Source organism: Emys orbicularis, chromosome 15 (genome assembly GCF_028017835.1).
Source record: "Emys orbicularis isolate rEmyOrb1 chromosome 15, rEmyOrb1.hap1, whole genome shotgun sequence".
NCBI lineage: Eukaryota > Metazoa > Chordata > Testudines > Emydidae > Emys > Emys orbicularis.
In genome coordinates this window covers 12,295,279-12,310,870 of record NC_088697.1, presented here as the reverse complement: position 1 = coordinate 12,310,870, position 15,592 = coordinate 12,295,279, and the positions used below count along the sequence as shown (strand labels likewise).

The 15,592-nt window shown below is 48.4% G+C and overlaps 2 protein-coding genes across 3 annotated transcripts in view; both read left to right on the top strand.

Moving 5' to 3' along the window:
- Window positions 1-15,592, top strand: part of LOC135889390 (zinc finger protein 610-like) — a 33,644-nt gene that overhangs the window by 12,523 nt on the left and 5,529 nt on the right. The window lies entirely within an intron of this gene.
- On the top strand, window positions 2,968-10,873 carry LOC135889467 (zinc finger protein 883-like). Its single transcript, XM_065417335.1, has 4 exons — window positions 2,968-3,046; window positions 7,959-8,072; window positions 8,472-9,683; window positions 10,356-10,873. The coding sequence occupies exons 1-4, from the start codon at window positions 2,968-2,970 to the stop codon at window positions 10,871-10,873; spliced, it is 1,923 nt and encodes a 640-aa protein (XP_065273407.1).

The following is a 15,592-nucleotide window of genomic DNA, read 5'->3' as shown; positions in this document are numbered from 1 at the left end:
GCTAGTTGCCGGAAGAAAGCCTTGTCCACTTCATCCCCCTGGTCGTGGTGGTCTATAGCAGACTCCCACCACGACATCACCCTTGTTGCTCACACTTCTAAACTTAATCCAGAGACTCTCCGGTTTTTCTGCAGTTTCATACAGAGCTCTGAGCAGTCATACTCCTCTCTTACATACAATGCAACTCCCCCACCTTTTCTGCCCTGTCTGTCCTTCCTGAACAGTTTATATCCATCCATGACAGTACTCCAGTCATGTGAGTTATCTCACCAAGTCTGTTGTTCCAATCACATCATAGTTCCTTGACTGTGCCAGGACTTCCAGTTCTCCCTGCTTGTTTCCCAGGCTTCTTGCATTTGTGTATAGGCACTTAAGATAACTCGCTGATTCTCCCGCTTTCTCAGTCTGAGACAGGAGTCCTCCCCTCTTGCACTCTCCTCCTCGTGCTTCCTCCCGGTATCCCACTTCCCCACTTACCTCAGGGCTTTGGTCTCCTTCCCCCGGTGAACCTAGTTTAAAGCCCTCCTCACTAGGTTAGCCAGCCTGCTTGCGAAGATGCTCTTCCCACTCTTTGTTAGGTGGAGCCCGTCTCTGCCTAGCACTCCTCCTTCTTGGAACACCATCCCATGGTCGAAGAATCCAAAGCCTTCTCTCCGACACCACCTGCTTAGCCATTTGACGACTTCCACAATTCGACGGTCTCTACCCAGGCTTTTTCCCTGCACAGGGAGGATGGACGAGAACACCACTTACGCCTCAAACTCCTTTATCCTTCTTCCCAGAGCCACATAGTCTGCTACATAGTCATATGACTATAATCAGAGTGTAAAGACCAGGACACATGAGGTGTTTTTGTTACAGAGCTGTCATGGGTTCGCACAGAGAGCTCTCTTGGAACTAAAAGCATGTCTCAGCTGTAGCGCTTGCAGTGTAAAGTGGCCAGCCCAGAATTGTTCCGTAGACCTAGCTGTGTCTATAGTGGGGGCTAGGCTGACCTAACTATGGCAACGTCTACACTACAGAGTTTTGTCAATGCCATGTGTTGATTAAAGCAGGTTCTTCTTTGAGTGATGGTCCCTATTGAATTCCACTGAGGCTAATGCGCATGCGCCCTGCTCCCAGAGCCGGAGCTTTTTATAGTAGTAGTGTCTGTGGGTCACGTGTGCGCCCTTGCGTTGCCTTGTGGTTTTGCCTGCGTCTCCAGTTCCCTCTCATCGCCGCACGGTCCAAGTCAGAGCTTCTGCTGTCCCCTCGTCCCTGGTGACGCATTTTCTTTCTTTAGTCAGGATGTAACCCGCACAATTTAACGCTCCCACCCCCTCCCTGTCCTTGTGGGTACGCAGGGACAAGAGGCCCAACTTCACCCCTCCCTGGGCTCAGGGCCAATATCCCTTCCTAGTATACTCAGGGTGCTACAGGTCTGCAGGGCCCTTTCCCAATGAAAGAGCCTTACACAGTCATATCCTTAAACATGTGCATGTATTTAGTAGCAACTAATCAACAGAATACACACGCCAAGCATCTAATGCTCACCCCTCCCAGCAAAGACAGCTGGACGTCTCCCGGTGGCCAATCAGGATCTGCTCTCGTCCGGGGCTCCGGCTTCTGCGCAATATGGTCGTGCAGGGGTAAAAGTCCTGCCACCTTTGGTCTTGAGCTGTGTCTCGGAGTTAAGTTCCAACGATCCCGTCTTCTGACCCCCCATTACGTAGTTAAAATGAGGATTTCTCTTATCTATGCTTGAACCAATTATAGCTATGCAAAAACACTAACCATTAATTTTCACTGTCCAGGGGTTCACATGCCTAAGACCACCTATTGCATTAGCTTTTGTGTTTTTCAAAGTTAGTTAAAACTTCTCAAGGTCCACTTATCTTTGTGCTTTGTTAGTGGAATACACTGTCAGGGTAGAATTGCTTAACCTGCAGTACACTGGGACTCTTTCCCTATTTAAAGTACACTTTCTAACTATGTAACATTTCTTTAGCAACAGCAAAACGTCCTACTTTTTATTATCAGACAAACTGCAGAAACTGAAGGCTAACTTATCCATTCTCTCCCCATTCTCATGACTTTGTGAATATCTATCTATCTATCTCCAATTAGTAGGGCTGTAGCTGCAGCTAATACTTTTCTATCTGTCTGCCAAGGCCAAATTCCCCTGACTCTATAGTTTTGTTTCCAACGTATGGTGGTTGAGCCTAGAAGATGGCTGTGGGTTATGCTAAGTCCATACACCAGATGGCTGTGAGTCATGTCAAATCAAAGCCTCTCATTAGAAGGACTTTGTTGTTTTATGTAGTAGTTTTCTTGTTTCTGAAATTTTCGTAGGATTAAGGCCTGGCGATGCCATAATGGCGGTTTCCTGCCAAACAATCCCCAACTCCCCGCCTCGCCCCCAGCAGCCGTGTCTGGGTACTCTGTATAGTCAGGATTTTCCTGGTTTCAGTAGTGATTTTTCTTGTTTCTGAAAGTTCCGCTATTCTCAGGATGCAGTTCCCCTCCAAACCCTCCTCCCACCCGTCTCTCCCTCCAGCACTCAGGTCTGGATGCTGGATTATGACTGAGGAGGACAGGATTCAAAGTCTGCACTTCCTGTCCTCATTTGTTCTTCATCAACGATGAGCACCAATGCGGTCTGTATTGCTTGGGGGAAGCCCACACCACATCCAGGTGCAGCATCTGTCTCTGTTTCTGTGCCCCCGCGCGCCCTCCCCTCACCCCCCCATCTTAAGAAGCATCTCATGGAAGTCGCCCCCGGCTGGGGTTGAAGCCTGGCCCCGGAACCCCCCACTACATCGGACTGAACAGTCTAAGCGTGCACCTCCTACCGTGGAGCTTCAGTTCGGCTCCGCTGGCACCAGTGATACGGACCCCACGCCGGGGCCTAGTCGTGAGTCACAGAAACACGCACATAGGCATAGCAGTAAGTCTTCCGCCAGGTCGAAGGAGGATGCCATAGCGTCCATGAGTTCTGGCCAAGGAGAGGCATCCCGCTCCAAGAGCAACAAAAAGCAGCATCACTTGCTGGAGCTGCCAGTTTCAGGTATGGACTCGCACACCCCGGCATGGGCTCCGCCGACATCTGGTGAATCACCAGTTCCGAGACGTTTCCCCTTTCTGGCCCCAGTTCCATCCATAGACCTGGTGCAGTTGAGAGTCTCCCTGGAGTCAAGTGCTCCCCCCGCCCCCCGGGCCTCATGAACTGTTCACTTTGGGAAGGATGAAGTTTCCATGTGTCCTGGTTCCTTCACCTACTGAGAGGGCCCCATCCCCTGTATCCAACCTGTCATCTCTTTGGCTGTGTTCCTGTGACACTCCCTGCTCCATCAGCACCATCATTGATGCCGAACTTCGGTTCCTCCTCGGAGTCTGAGGGCCTCGGAGTCTGAGGGACATTACGTATGGTCCGCTGCTTCCATTCTGAAGATGTGACTCTCAGAAGGTCCTGATGGCACCGTGGCAATACCCTCCCTTACCTCAATCCAGGAGCTACTGGTACCTGACTCCCTGGGCACCAGCGCTGCAACAGCAGGATCCAACCAGGTTGGCCATATGGGAGCTTGTGGCCCCAATATTCTCCTTCAGAACAGTCCTGTTCAGCACGGGAATCCTCTCCTGTAGCACATACCTGTCCTTTGCCGAGTAGGCCTTTGAAACCGGGATTGGACGATGTCCCGATCAGCCTGGCCCCGATGGTACTGACAGATCCGGAGGGATTTCTCTTGTTGTCCCAAGGCGAGATTGTGTCATCGACTCTCTCTTCTCTCCCAGACTACTACTGTCAGTTTCAAGAGCCGCTGTGAAGGACAGTTCATGCTCTCGAAATACCGTTGGAGGAGGTGTAGCACAAGTGGCACCACCTGCTGGACATTTTGCATGCAGTGGTACTGTTAGGGGGCTTATTCCTTCACCCTTTCACTTCCCTGGTCCTTCTCGCATGAACAGAGAGCAATAATACCCAAAGTCCAAAGGTGCAAACAATTCGATGTTTATTGGGGTGAACTTCCAGCAAGCACGATTCCAGTTTCCTTCCTCAGTGTCCCCCTTCCCAGCTCTGACACCACAGAGCCATCCCTGTTCCCATTCCCCCCTTAGCAAAACATGATTCCAATTTCCCCACCCCCATTCCCTGTTCCCATTCCCCCCCTTACTTCCTGATTGACTGCAGACTATATAGGAAAACTTGAGTTCTGCTTAGCTATACCTGAACCAATCATTTTACTGAAATTTAACTAATCAATCCTAACATACTGTAACATGGTTATTTAACCAATTATATCCCACCACCTTAATTGGTTTACACCCAACAAAATTAATTATACAGCAGACAGAAACAATCACAGAACCAGACAGAGATTAGACAGACAAACAATAGGGAAGTGGAGACTACAGTGATAGAACAATACAGAAATGAGGGTTTCACATCCCAGCTATTAATAAGTAAGTTCTTGCCAGACAGGATGCTATCAAAGTAAGTTTCCTTTTACATCTTCTAGGCTCTTCCCTTTCTCTGGAGGTAATAGGAATATCAGGATAGGATTGTATTCCTAACAGCCCAATAGCACCTTATTTCAATGTGACTAGTTTGGAATGTGAGGATGTGACCCTACGCTTCCTAGTTTATGGCTGGCCTCTGCTGCTTAGCCGAAGGCCTTAGCCTAAGAACCAGGCCTCAGACTGTCACAGTAAGAGAAGGCCCTTACACAGACAGACTGATTTTGATTCTTCTTTTATACCTCTGTAACTAGCTAAGTGATAAGAATACACCTAAATTCTCAAAGACAGGCCTGAATATCTATATCCTAACACTCCACCCCTTTTTTTTCTTTTGGGATCCTCCTGCCCAGGTATCCCTGGAAAAGCATAGGACATATGGTGACACATTTCCTGATAGGGCCAGGCATCAAGGTGGAAGGTGTGATATTCCACTTGTCCCACTGCCCCTTGTGTAGTACAGTGCCCTGCACCTTCTCTCGTATGGGCATACCACACCTATTCCAATTAGTGTTCCCATTATACTCCAATTAGACTTCCCATTATAGTGGGCCCGAGAAGGTTGGGTCCGGGTTGTCTTGCACACTGCGGGGTGGGGAGGGCTTACTACATTACTTGTAGGTTATCTCCATATGCAATGTAACACAAGTAGAGTTAACAATCCACAATCCACAGCAACACTGAGAGTCCTGAGCACTGCAGTATGGTCCAACATCCGAGCCACCACCTTCGACAGGGTCAAGATCTTAATGTGTCCATTTGCTGGCAGTTGCAACAAGCTGCCCCTGCAGGTTTTGCGTGCTTTTGTCCACATCATAAGTCCATTGAATGTCCACAGAAAAATGGGTTATTGTCCAAACAAACTTAACCACTTGGTATGGAATCAGGCAGTATGCCCTGGTTCAATTATTCACAGCAATAAGATTTACAGATCCATTTGTGCACCAAAGTCCAGATAGCAGAGTGTAGATGTGTGTAATTTGGTTAGGGGCTAGTGTAATTGTGTCCCCTAGTAATATGTACATTTCCAGAAAAACACCTCATACGCAGTACACCCAGTTGTCCACCCCTTGCCATAGGCCATTGATCCTGCTCCTCCATAGTCATAGGAGAGGGGCACATCCAAACATCTTTAATTTACATTATTTTACACACCCCTCCATTGATTCCCAGTGAGCTCCTCCCTTTTCATTATTTCCATAGGGCTTGTGGGGCCCACCTTAGTTGCCGTTCTATTTCCAGGCACCATGGTAGCTATTACACAGGTGCTATGCTGTCAGTTTCAAGAGCTGCAATGAAGGACAGCTCGTGCTCTCGAAATACCGTTGGAGGAGGTGGAGCACAGGCAGCACCACCTGCTGGACATTTTGCACGTGTTGGTCCTGGCCAGGGTGGGCCTATCCAACGAGGATGCTCTCCAACAGGCACATACTGTGTGCCATCTCCTGCCCATGTGCACCCCCACCCCAAAAGAGGCAGAAAAGAGGTACAGTGTCCTCCCCCTGTCCACCCCAACGGTTCCAAGTTTCTATTCTCTCATCCTCTGCCCAGTTCCCTGTTGATTCAGGCTGCTATGGAGTGAGCTAAACAACAGCACCCACACTCCACCCCAGCTGACAAGGAGGGCAAGAGACTGGACCTTATGGCTTGAAAGGTTTTCTTCTCGGATGGCCTCCAGTTCTGGATCTCAAACTGTCTGGCAGTGATGGCCAAGTACGACTTCTTACAGTATGGACATATGGCAAATGAGCTACCTCAACAGGATCATGCCAATTCCTATCAAGTCTAGAGGAAGGCAAGTTGGTCGCAAAGTCGATACTTCAGGCTGTGGTTGATTCAGCAGACACATCCTTGTGCATTTTGGTAACTGCCGTCGTCATGAGGAGGGAATCCTGGTTTCCCTAGAGAAGTGCAGAACGCGATCGAAGATCTCCCTTTTGATGAATCACACGTCTTCAATCAAAAGACGGATGACTCCTTGCACTCGCTGAAAGATTCCAGAGCCACTCTGCGATCCTTAGGCATATATACATCCGCACCAAAGCAAACGTTTTATCACCTGCTGTCTTCTCCCAGTGTTACAGAAGCCCCAGTTTTACCACCAACAGGCCTATGAACCTCCTCAGAAACATCCTATAGTCCACAGAGCCCATCCACCTGTTCTGACAGTGCAGTCCTCCGCACAACACCGTCTGCGTGTAAGCTATATTTCTGAATGCAAGTAGAGAGCCATCTCACTTTGCCTGCATCCCAAATCACATGCTTTAAATGAGGAACAGCAGCTTGACTTCCTTGATGTACGTAGGGCCCTGGTCTTTTACCTACAAAGGACAAAGCCATTCCTGAAATCTCCCCGGCTATTTGTTGCCATAGCGGAGAGAATTAAAGGGCAGGCCATATCCACCCAGAGAATCTCAAAGTGGGTCTCAGGTTGAATTGAGCTCTGCTATCAATTATCAGGATGGTCCCAACCAGGTGGGATATGGGCCCATTCCACGAGAGTGCCAACATCGACTACTGCCGGGCTCTGTGACGTGACCCTTACGGACATATATGAGGCGGCCACGTGGAGTTGGGTACGCATCTTTTCTTCTCCTTATGCTGCAGAGTGTGGTTCTGTGGTGGACAGCTCATTCGGTGCAAAGATGCTCCACTCCACAGTTCTGTCGTCTTCCTCTCACCCTCTGCCTATCTAGGTACTGCTCGTTACTCACCCTCGGTGGAATACAATAGAGACCATCACTCGAAGAAGAAAAGGAGCCTCCTCTAGTACGTTATTCCCCTGCTCCGGAAGTGCTGATCTGTGTAGGGAGTACGATAGAGGTATATAAAATCATGAGTGATGTGGAGAAAGTGAATAAGGAAAAGTTATTTACTTATTCTCATAATATAAGAACTAGGGGCCACCAAATGAAATTAATAGGCAGCAGGTTTAAAACAAATAACAGGAAGTTCTTCTTCACACAGCGCACAGTCAGCCTGTGGAACTCCTTGCCTGAGGAGGTTGTGAAGGCTAGGACTATAACAGGGTTTAAAAGAGAACTGGATAAATTCATGGAGGTTAAGTCCGTTAATGACTATTAGCCAGGATGGGTAAGGAATGGTGTCCCTAGCCTCTGTTTGTCAGAGGGTGGAGATGGATGGCAGGAGAGAGATCATTTGATCATTACCTGTTAGGTTCACTCCCTCTGGGGCACCTGGCATTGGCCACTGTTGGTAGACAGGATACTGGGCTAGATGGACCTTTGGTCTGACCCAGTATGGCTGCTCTTTTGTTCTTATGATAGGTTGTTTGTCAGCGGCCCAGGCTGGGAGCTACAATAGCAAAGCATTGTGAGGAACCCAGGATTACAGGGCAGGTGGTGACACAACCTTTCGGGGGTCTGGATTGCACCCCTAGAATGTGACACAAGTATCCCTCAAATTCAGTTGATCTCACTTGTTTTCTGTCATTTGTGCAGGGTTTCCAGTTTCTAAACCTCATGTGATTTCCTGGCTGGAACGAGGGGAGGAACCATGGGTCCCAGACCTCCAGGACTCTGAGGAAAGAGAGACCCTGAGAGATGCCCGCACAGGTGAGGAATCAGTTAAACCAACTCAAAATCTGTCCCTGAATTAAGGAAATATTTGGGATTCCTACAAAGCCCTTGTGAGCTCTCTGAGTTCAGGATTGTTCTCAGGAGGTGTGGCATCCTCATGGCAGACTTCACTTACGGCTTCCTACCTGTCCTGACTGACAGTAGCTCCCTCCCCAGTCTGCTTTTTCCCTGAGTGTTTAGTTGAAATTTAGACCCAGAATTGATCCCCTCGTCTCTCTCATTTGGGGAAAGGTTTGGGGGAAATTCAACTTTCTTTGTTTGATCTCTCCGTCACTCACTTTTGTTTGTTCCCCCATTTCTTCCATTCCTCTCTCTGAGGTTCCCTTTTTCTTGGCAAAGGGAGTGACCTGTGTCTGGTTTCTCTTTCTATCCTAGCAGATGATGGGATGGTGAATGAGGAGGAGAATCCTCAACGAGATAATGCTGAGCAAGTAGAAGCACATGGGACATTCTCAGAAAGATCCAAAGGGAATGTTTCCTGGAGTTGTGCACAGGCAAACGACTGTGAGAGTCAGCACAGACCAGGGGAAAAGTTCAGTAGAGGCTCAGACCTTATTAGACATGAGAGAATCAACACAGGAGAAACACCGTACATCTGCCTGGAGTGTGGGAAAACCTTCAAACATAACAATGTCTTTATCATACATCAGAGAATCCACACTGGAGAGAGACCATACACATGCCCCGAGTGTGGGAAAAGCTTCAGTCGCAGCTCAAACCTTACCAGACATCACAGAATCCACACAGGGGAGAAACCCCACACTTGTCATGAGTGTGGGAAAGGCTTCGGTCGGAGCTCAGAGCTTACGTTACATAGGAGAATCCATACAGGAGAAAGACCCTACACTTGCTGTGAGTGCGGGAAAAGCTTCATTCGGAGCTCAGAGCTTAATAAGCACCAGAGAATCCACACTGGACAGAGACCCTTCAGATGTACTGAGTGCGGGAAAGGCTTCAATAATAGGTCTCAGCTTGTCACACATCGGCGAAAACACACAGGAGAGAGACCCTACTCATGCCTTGAGTGTGGGAAAGGCTTCACTTTTAGCTCACAGCTTGTCTCCCATCAGCGAATCCACACAGGAGAGAAACCGTACACATGCCCCAAGTGTGGGAAAAGCTTCAGTCGCAGCTCAAACCTTACCAGACATCACAGAATCCACACAGGGGAGAAACCCCACACTTGTCATGAGTGTGGGAAAGGCTTCTGTCGGAGCTCAGAGCTTACGTTACATAGGAGAATCCATACAGGAGAAAGACCCTACACTTGCTGTGAGTGCGGGAAAAGCTTCATTCGGAGCTCAGAGCTTAATAAGCACCAGAGAATCCACACTGGACAGAGACCCTTCAGATGTACTGAGTGCGGGAAAGGCTTCAATAATAGGTCTCAGCTTGTCACACATCGGCGAAAACACACAGGAGAGAGACCCTACTCATGCCTTGAGTGTGGGAAAGGCTTCACTTTTAGCTCACAGCTTGTCTCGCATCAGCGAATCCACACAGGAGAGAAACCGTACACATGTCCTGAGTGTGGGAAAAGCTTCAGTCGTAGCTCAAACCTTATCATGCATCATAGAAGCCACACAGGTGAGAAACCCTACACGTGCCTTGAGTGCGGGAAAAGCTTCATTTCTAACTCACAGGTGGTCTCACATCGGAAAATCCACACAGGAGAGAGATCCTATTCATGCCCTGAGTGTGGGAGAAGCTTCAGTCATAGTTCACAGCTTATCACACATAAGAGAACCCATACGGGAGAGAAACCGTACACATGTCCTGAGTGTGGGAAAAGCTTCAGTCAGAGCTCTGGCCTTGTCACACATCAGAGAATCCACACAGGTGAGAAACCCTACACGTGCCTTGAGTGCGGGAAAAGCTTCAATCGGAACTCATTGCTGATCATGCATCATAGAATCCACACAGGTGAGAGACCCTACACGTGCCTTGAGTGTGGGAAAAGTTTCGTTCGGAGCTCATTGCTGATCATACATGAGAGAATTCACACTGAGGAGAGACCTTACAGATGCCCTGAGTGCGGGAAAGCCTTCATTTGTAGCTATCAGCTTGTCTCACATCGGAGAATCCACACAGGAGAGAAACCCTACTCATGCCCTGAGTGTGGGAAAAGCTTCACTGATAGATCACAGATGATCAAACATAAGAGAAGACACACAGGGGAGTCCCCCTACACATGCCCTGAGTGTGGGAAAAGCTTCAGTTCACCCTCACACCTTAACGCACATAAGACAATTCACACAGGAGAGAGACCCTACACATGTTCTGAGTGCGGGAAAAATTTCCGTCTGAGATCAAACCTTATCGCACATCAGAGAATCCACACAGGGGAGACTCCCTATAGCTGCCCTGAGTGTGGGAAAAGCTTCCGTCGGAACTCAGAGCTCATCATACATCAGAGAAACCACACAGGAGAGACACCCTACAAATGCTCTGAATGCGGGAAAAACTTCAATCAGAGAGCAAACCTTATCTCACATCAGAGAAACCACACAGGAGAGAGACCCTACACATGCTCTGAGTGTGGGAAAAGCTTCATTCGGAAAGAAAGCCTTATCAGACATCAGAGAAACCACACAGGAGAGAGACCCTACACATGCTCTGAGTGCGGGAAAAGCTTCATTCGGCGCTCAGAGCTTAATAAACACCAGAGAATCCACACTGGAGAGAGACCCTTCAGATGCCCTCAGTGCGGTAAAGGCTTCACTTCTAGCTCACGGCTTGTCTCGCATCAAAAAATCCACACAGGAGAGAAGCCTTAGTAGTGCCCTGTATGTGGGAAAGGCTTCAGTCATAGTTCACGGATCATCACACATCAGAGAATCCACACAGGAGAATAACACTATACTTGTATTCAGGAGGGCTGCCCAAAGATTTTTTGTTTTGGGTTTTGTTTTGGTAATACGTTGGCTAATTCCCACATATTGGTCTTTAAGGTCGATTGCACCATTTCCTTTACTGTAGTCTCTCAGCTCCCTTCTGGTGAGTTGCCACCTTCTATCTTTTGCAGCTCACCTTACTTTGGGGTGAATCCTGTGAACCTTTCTATCAACTCCTTTGTCTTATGAGTTATGGGAATGTGTGTCCCTCTTGACAGAAATGTCCATCAATCCGAGTTGGGGGAGAGAGGGTTGACCTCATCTAGCTACAGTGAGATAAAAACGATCTGTGCCTTGTCTCCACCAGAACTCTACATTGAGTAGGCCATGTCTACACTACCACTTATGTTGGCAAAACTTATGTCGCTCAGGGGTGTGAAAAAAACCCACTCCTGAGTAACATAAGTTTTGCCGGCATAATTGGCAGTGTGCACAGCGCTATGTCGGTGGGAGAGCTTCTCCCGCCCACATAGCTACCACCGCTCAATGGGAGTAGTTTAATTATGTCGACGGGAGAGCTCTCTCCCGCCACCATAGAGTGACTTCACAAGAGATCTTACACCAGCGTGGCTGTATAAATACAGCTGTGCCACTGTAAGGTCTCTAATGTAGACACAGCCTAAATTGCTCAAATTAGCTAACTTGGTGTAAAAACACAACTATCTTTTCAGGGCAGACATAACCCAGGTGCAGTGGTGTGGTTAGCTTTCCCCTTGTGCTGACCTGATCTCCATCACCCTTCCTAGTCCTGATAAACCCTGAGCATCTGTCATAACTATAAAGGGAAGGGTAACAGCTCTCCTGTGTACAGTACTAAAATCCCTCCTGGTCAGAGACTCCAAAATCCTTTTACCTGTAAAGGGTTAAGAAGCTCGGGTAACCTGGCTGACAGCTGACCCAAAGGACCAATAAGGGGACAAGATACTTTCAAATCTTGGGGGGGGGAAAGGCTTTTGTGTGTGCTCTTTGTTTTAAGGGGTTGTTCGCTCTTGGGACTGAGAGGGACCAGACATCAATCCAGGTTCTCCCCATCTTTCTAAACAAGTCTCTCTTATTTTCAAAATTCTAAGTAAAAGCCAGGCAAGGCGTCTTAGATTTACTTTGTTTTCTCAACTTGTAAATGTACCTTTTACTAGAGTGTTTATCTTTGTTTGCTATACTTTGAACCTAAGACAGAGGGGGGTCCTTTGAGCTCTTTAAGTTTGATTACCCTGTAAAGTTATTTTCCATACTGATTTTACAGAGATGATTTTTACCTTTTTCTTTAATTAAAAGCCTTCTTTTTAAGAACCTGATTGATTTCTCCTTGTTTTAAGATCCAAGGAGTTTGGATCTGTATTCATCAGGGAATTGGTGAGAGGTTTTTCTAAAAGCTTCCCAGGGTAGGGAATGGTGGCAGCGGACCAGAACTAAGCTGGTAGTTAAGCTTAAAAGTCCTCATGCAGGCCCCTACATTTGTACCCTAAAGTTCAAAGTGGGGATACAGCCTTGACATGGTGGCAGCGGTGGGATCGTTTTAAACCCAAAAGCCAGTAAGAGATTTTTTTTTCCTTCTAGCTGCTTGGAAAGCAGAGCTGAAGGTAGATGCATATCTTATCTCTCCTTGCCTGAAGGCAGAGGTGTTAAGTTTTTTTTAACGAGGGCCTTTGTTAAGAGAAGGGTTCAAAGCGAGCAAACTTTGACTGGTAAAGGCAATTTACAAGCTGAATTGTTTTTTTTTTCTTTTTACATCCTCGGGAGTAGCTTGTTAAAAAGTCTCTGTTAACTCAGCAGCAGCCAGAGCTAAGTACATCCCAGTTTCAGTCAACTGCAAAGTGGTGTGACCCAGCACAAGAAAACAGGAAAATGACTACCAAAGAAGTAGCTAACAAAATAGAACTGGCCAAACTAGAAGCAGAAGAAAATGAAAAAAAACATCAGAGACTGCTTCAACTTAAAAAACTTGAAGAGGAGGCCCATGAAAGAGAAGAGAAAGCCAAAGAGGAGGCCCATAAAAGAGAGATGGAGCTGGAAAAAGCCAAAGAGGAGGCCCACAAGAGAGAGATGGAGCTGGAAAAAGCCAAAGAGCAGGTGAGAGAAAAAGAAAGGAAGCATGAACTGGAAGCAGCAAGGGCTAAGCAGGATGCATCAGACCATCCTAGCAACTCCTCTCCAGGTACCACTTCCCATCCCAGAAAATTCCCCACCTACAAGGCAGGCGATGATACTGAGGCCTTCTTAGAAAATTTTGAAAGGGCCTGCATTGGATACAGCATCGCTGCAGACCAGTACATGGTAGAGCTGAGGCCGCAGCTCAGTGGACCCTTAGCAGAGGTGGCGGCTAAAATGCCTAAGGAACACATGAACAGTTATGAACTTTTTAAAAACAAGGCCAGAATCAGAATGGGGCTAACACCTGAGCATGCCTGTCGCCGGTTCAGAGCCCTAAGGTGGAAACCCGATGTGTCATTTACCCGACATGCCTACCACATTGGAAAAAATTGGGATGCCTGGATATCAGGAGCAAATGTTAAATCTACAGAAGTGTTGCCCTTCCTAATGCAAATGGAGCAGTTTTTAGAGGGTGTTCCTGAGGAAATAGAAAGGTACATCCTAGATGGGAAGCCCAAAACTGTAACCGAGGCGGGGGAGATTGGAGCCAAATGGGTGGAGGTGACAGAAAAGAAAAAAGCTAGTAGCAGTTGAAGCGAATATCAGAAGGGGCAAGCCGAAACAAAACCTTACCACCGGGGACAACCCAAGGCCCCACCCACATCCCAAGGGAAACCCCAGACGCCTTCTCACCCCACCACACCAGTCTCCATCAACCAACATCGCCCCAGTGATACCTTAGCAGGGCGATGTTTTAAATGTAATGAACTGGGGCATATAAAGGCTCACTGCCCCAAGAACCCCAACCGATTACAGTTCATTACACCCCAATCACACCAAAGATCCCCAGACCCAGATGCCTCTCATATACCCTCGGAGCGAAGGGAAACCTTGAGAGTGGGCGGAAAGAAGGTTATCGCTTGGAGGGACACTGGGGCACAAGTGTCAACTATCCACCAATCCCTAGTGGACCCCAAACTCATCAACCCGGAGGCTACAGTGACAATTCAACCCTTTGTGTCACAGTCTGTAACCTTGCCTACAGCCCAGTTGCATGTCCAGTACAAGGGCTGGTCAGGAATGTGGACTTTTGCAGTCTATGACAATTATCCCATCCCCATGCTGCTGGGGGAAGACTTGGCCAACCATGTGAAGCTAGCCAAGAGGGTGGGAATAGTCACCCGCAGCCAGGCTAAGCAAGCTTTCACCCCCATCCCTGTTCCTGAGCCGTCCACCAGGGCCCCGTCTGTGTTACCAGAAACCCAAACAAAGGTGGTGGAACCGGATCCCCTGCCAACGACTGCAACAGCCGTAGTGGATCCAATCCCAGAGACCCAGCCAAAGCCAGTCCCAGAACCGGAACTGGCAACGCAGCCAGCACCAGAACCATTGCCAGCACTGAGTCCAGCGCTTGCAAACCCGTCTACAACTCCAATGCCAGAGGGCACCAGCGAGTCTAAACTGGTGGAAGCAGCAGATAACCCTACCCAAGAGGCTCAGCCAGAGCCTGAAATACCACATAGTGCACCAGCGGACAGCGGTTCACAGTCAATGGAAACAGCCCCAGCACCTGCATCGCTTCCAGAGGGACCAAGCCCCAGTCCACAGTCCAAGGAGGAACTGATGTCTCCAGCATCAAGGGAACAGTTCCAGGCCAAGCAGGAAGCAGATGACAGCCTTCAGAAAGCTTGGGCGGCGGCACGGAGCACCCCACCGCCTCTCAGCTCTTCTAACCGATCCCGGTTTGTTGTAGAAAAAGTACTTTTATACAAGAAGACTCTTTCTGGTGGGCACCAGGAAGACTGGCATCTTCAAAGACAGTTGGTAGTTCCCACTAAGTATCGGGTAAAGCTCTTAAGCTTAGCCCATGATCATCCCAGTGGCCATTCTGGGGTGAACAGAACCAAAGACCGGTTGGGGAAGTCCTTCCACTGGGAGGGAATGGGCAAGGACGTTGCTAATTATGTCCGGTCTTGTGAGGTGTGCCAATGAGAGGGAAAGCCCCCAGACCAGGTTAAAGCCCCTCTCCAGCCACTACCCATAATTGAGGTCCCATTTCAGCAAGTAGCTGTGGATATTCTGGGTCCTTTCCCAAAGAAGACACCCAGAGGAAAGCAGTACGTACTGACTTTCATGGATTTTGCTACCCGATGGCCGGAAGCTGTACCCTTAAGCAACACCAGGGCTAACAGTGTGTGCCAGGCATTAGCAGACATTTTTGCCAGGGTAGGGTGGCCCTCCGACATACTTACAGATTCGGGAACTAATTTCCTGGCAGGGAACATGAAAAACCTGTGGGAAGCTCATGGGGTGAATCACTTGGTTGCCACCCCTCATCACCATCAAACCAATGGTGTGGTGGAGAGGTTTAATGGAACTTTGGGGACCATGATACGTAAATTCGTAAATGAACACTCCAATGATTGGGACCTGTTGCAGCAGTTGCTTTTTGCAGCAGTTGCTTTTTGCCTACAGGGCGGTACCACATCCCAGTTTAGGGTTTTCACCATT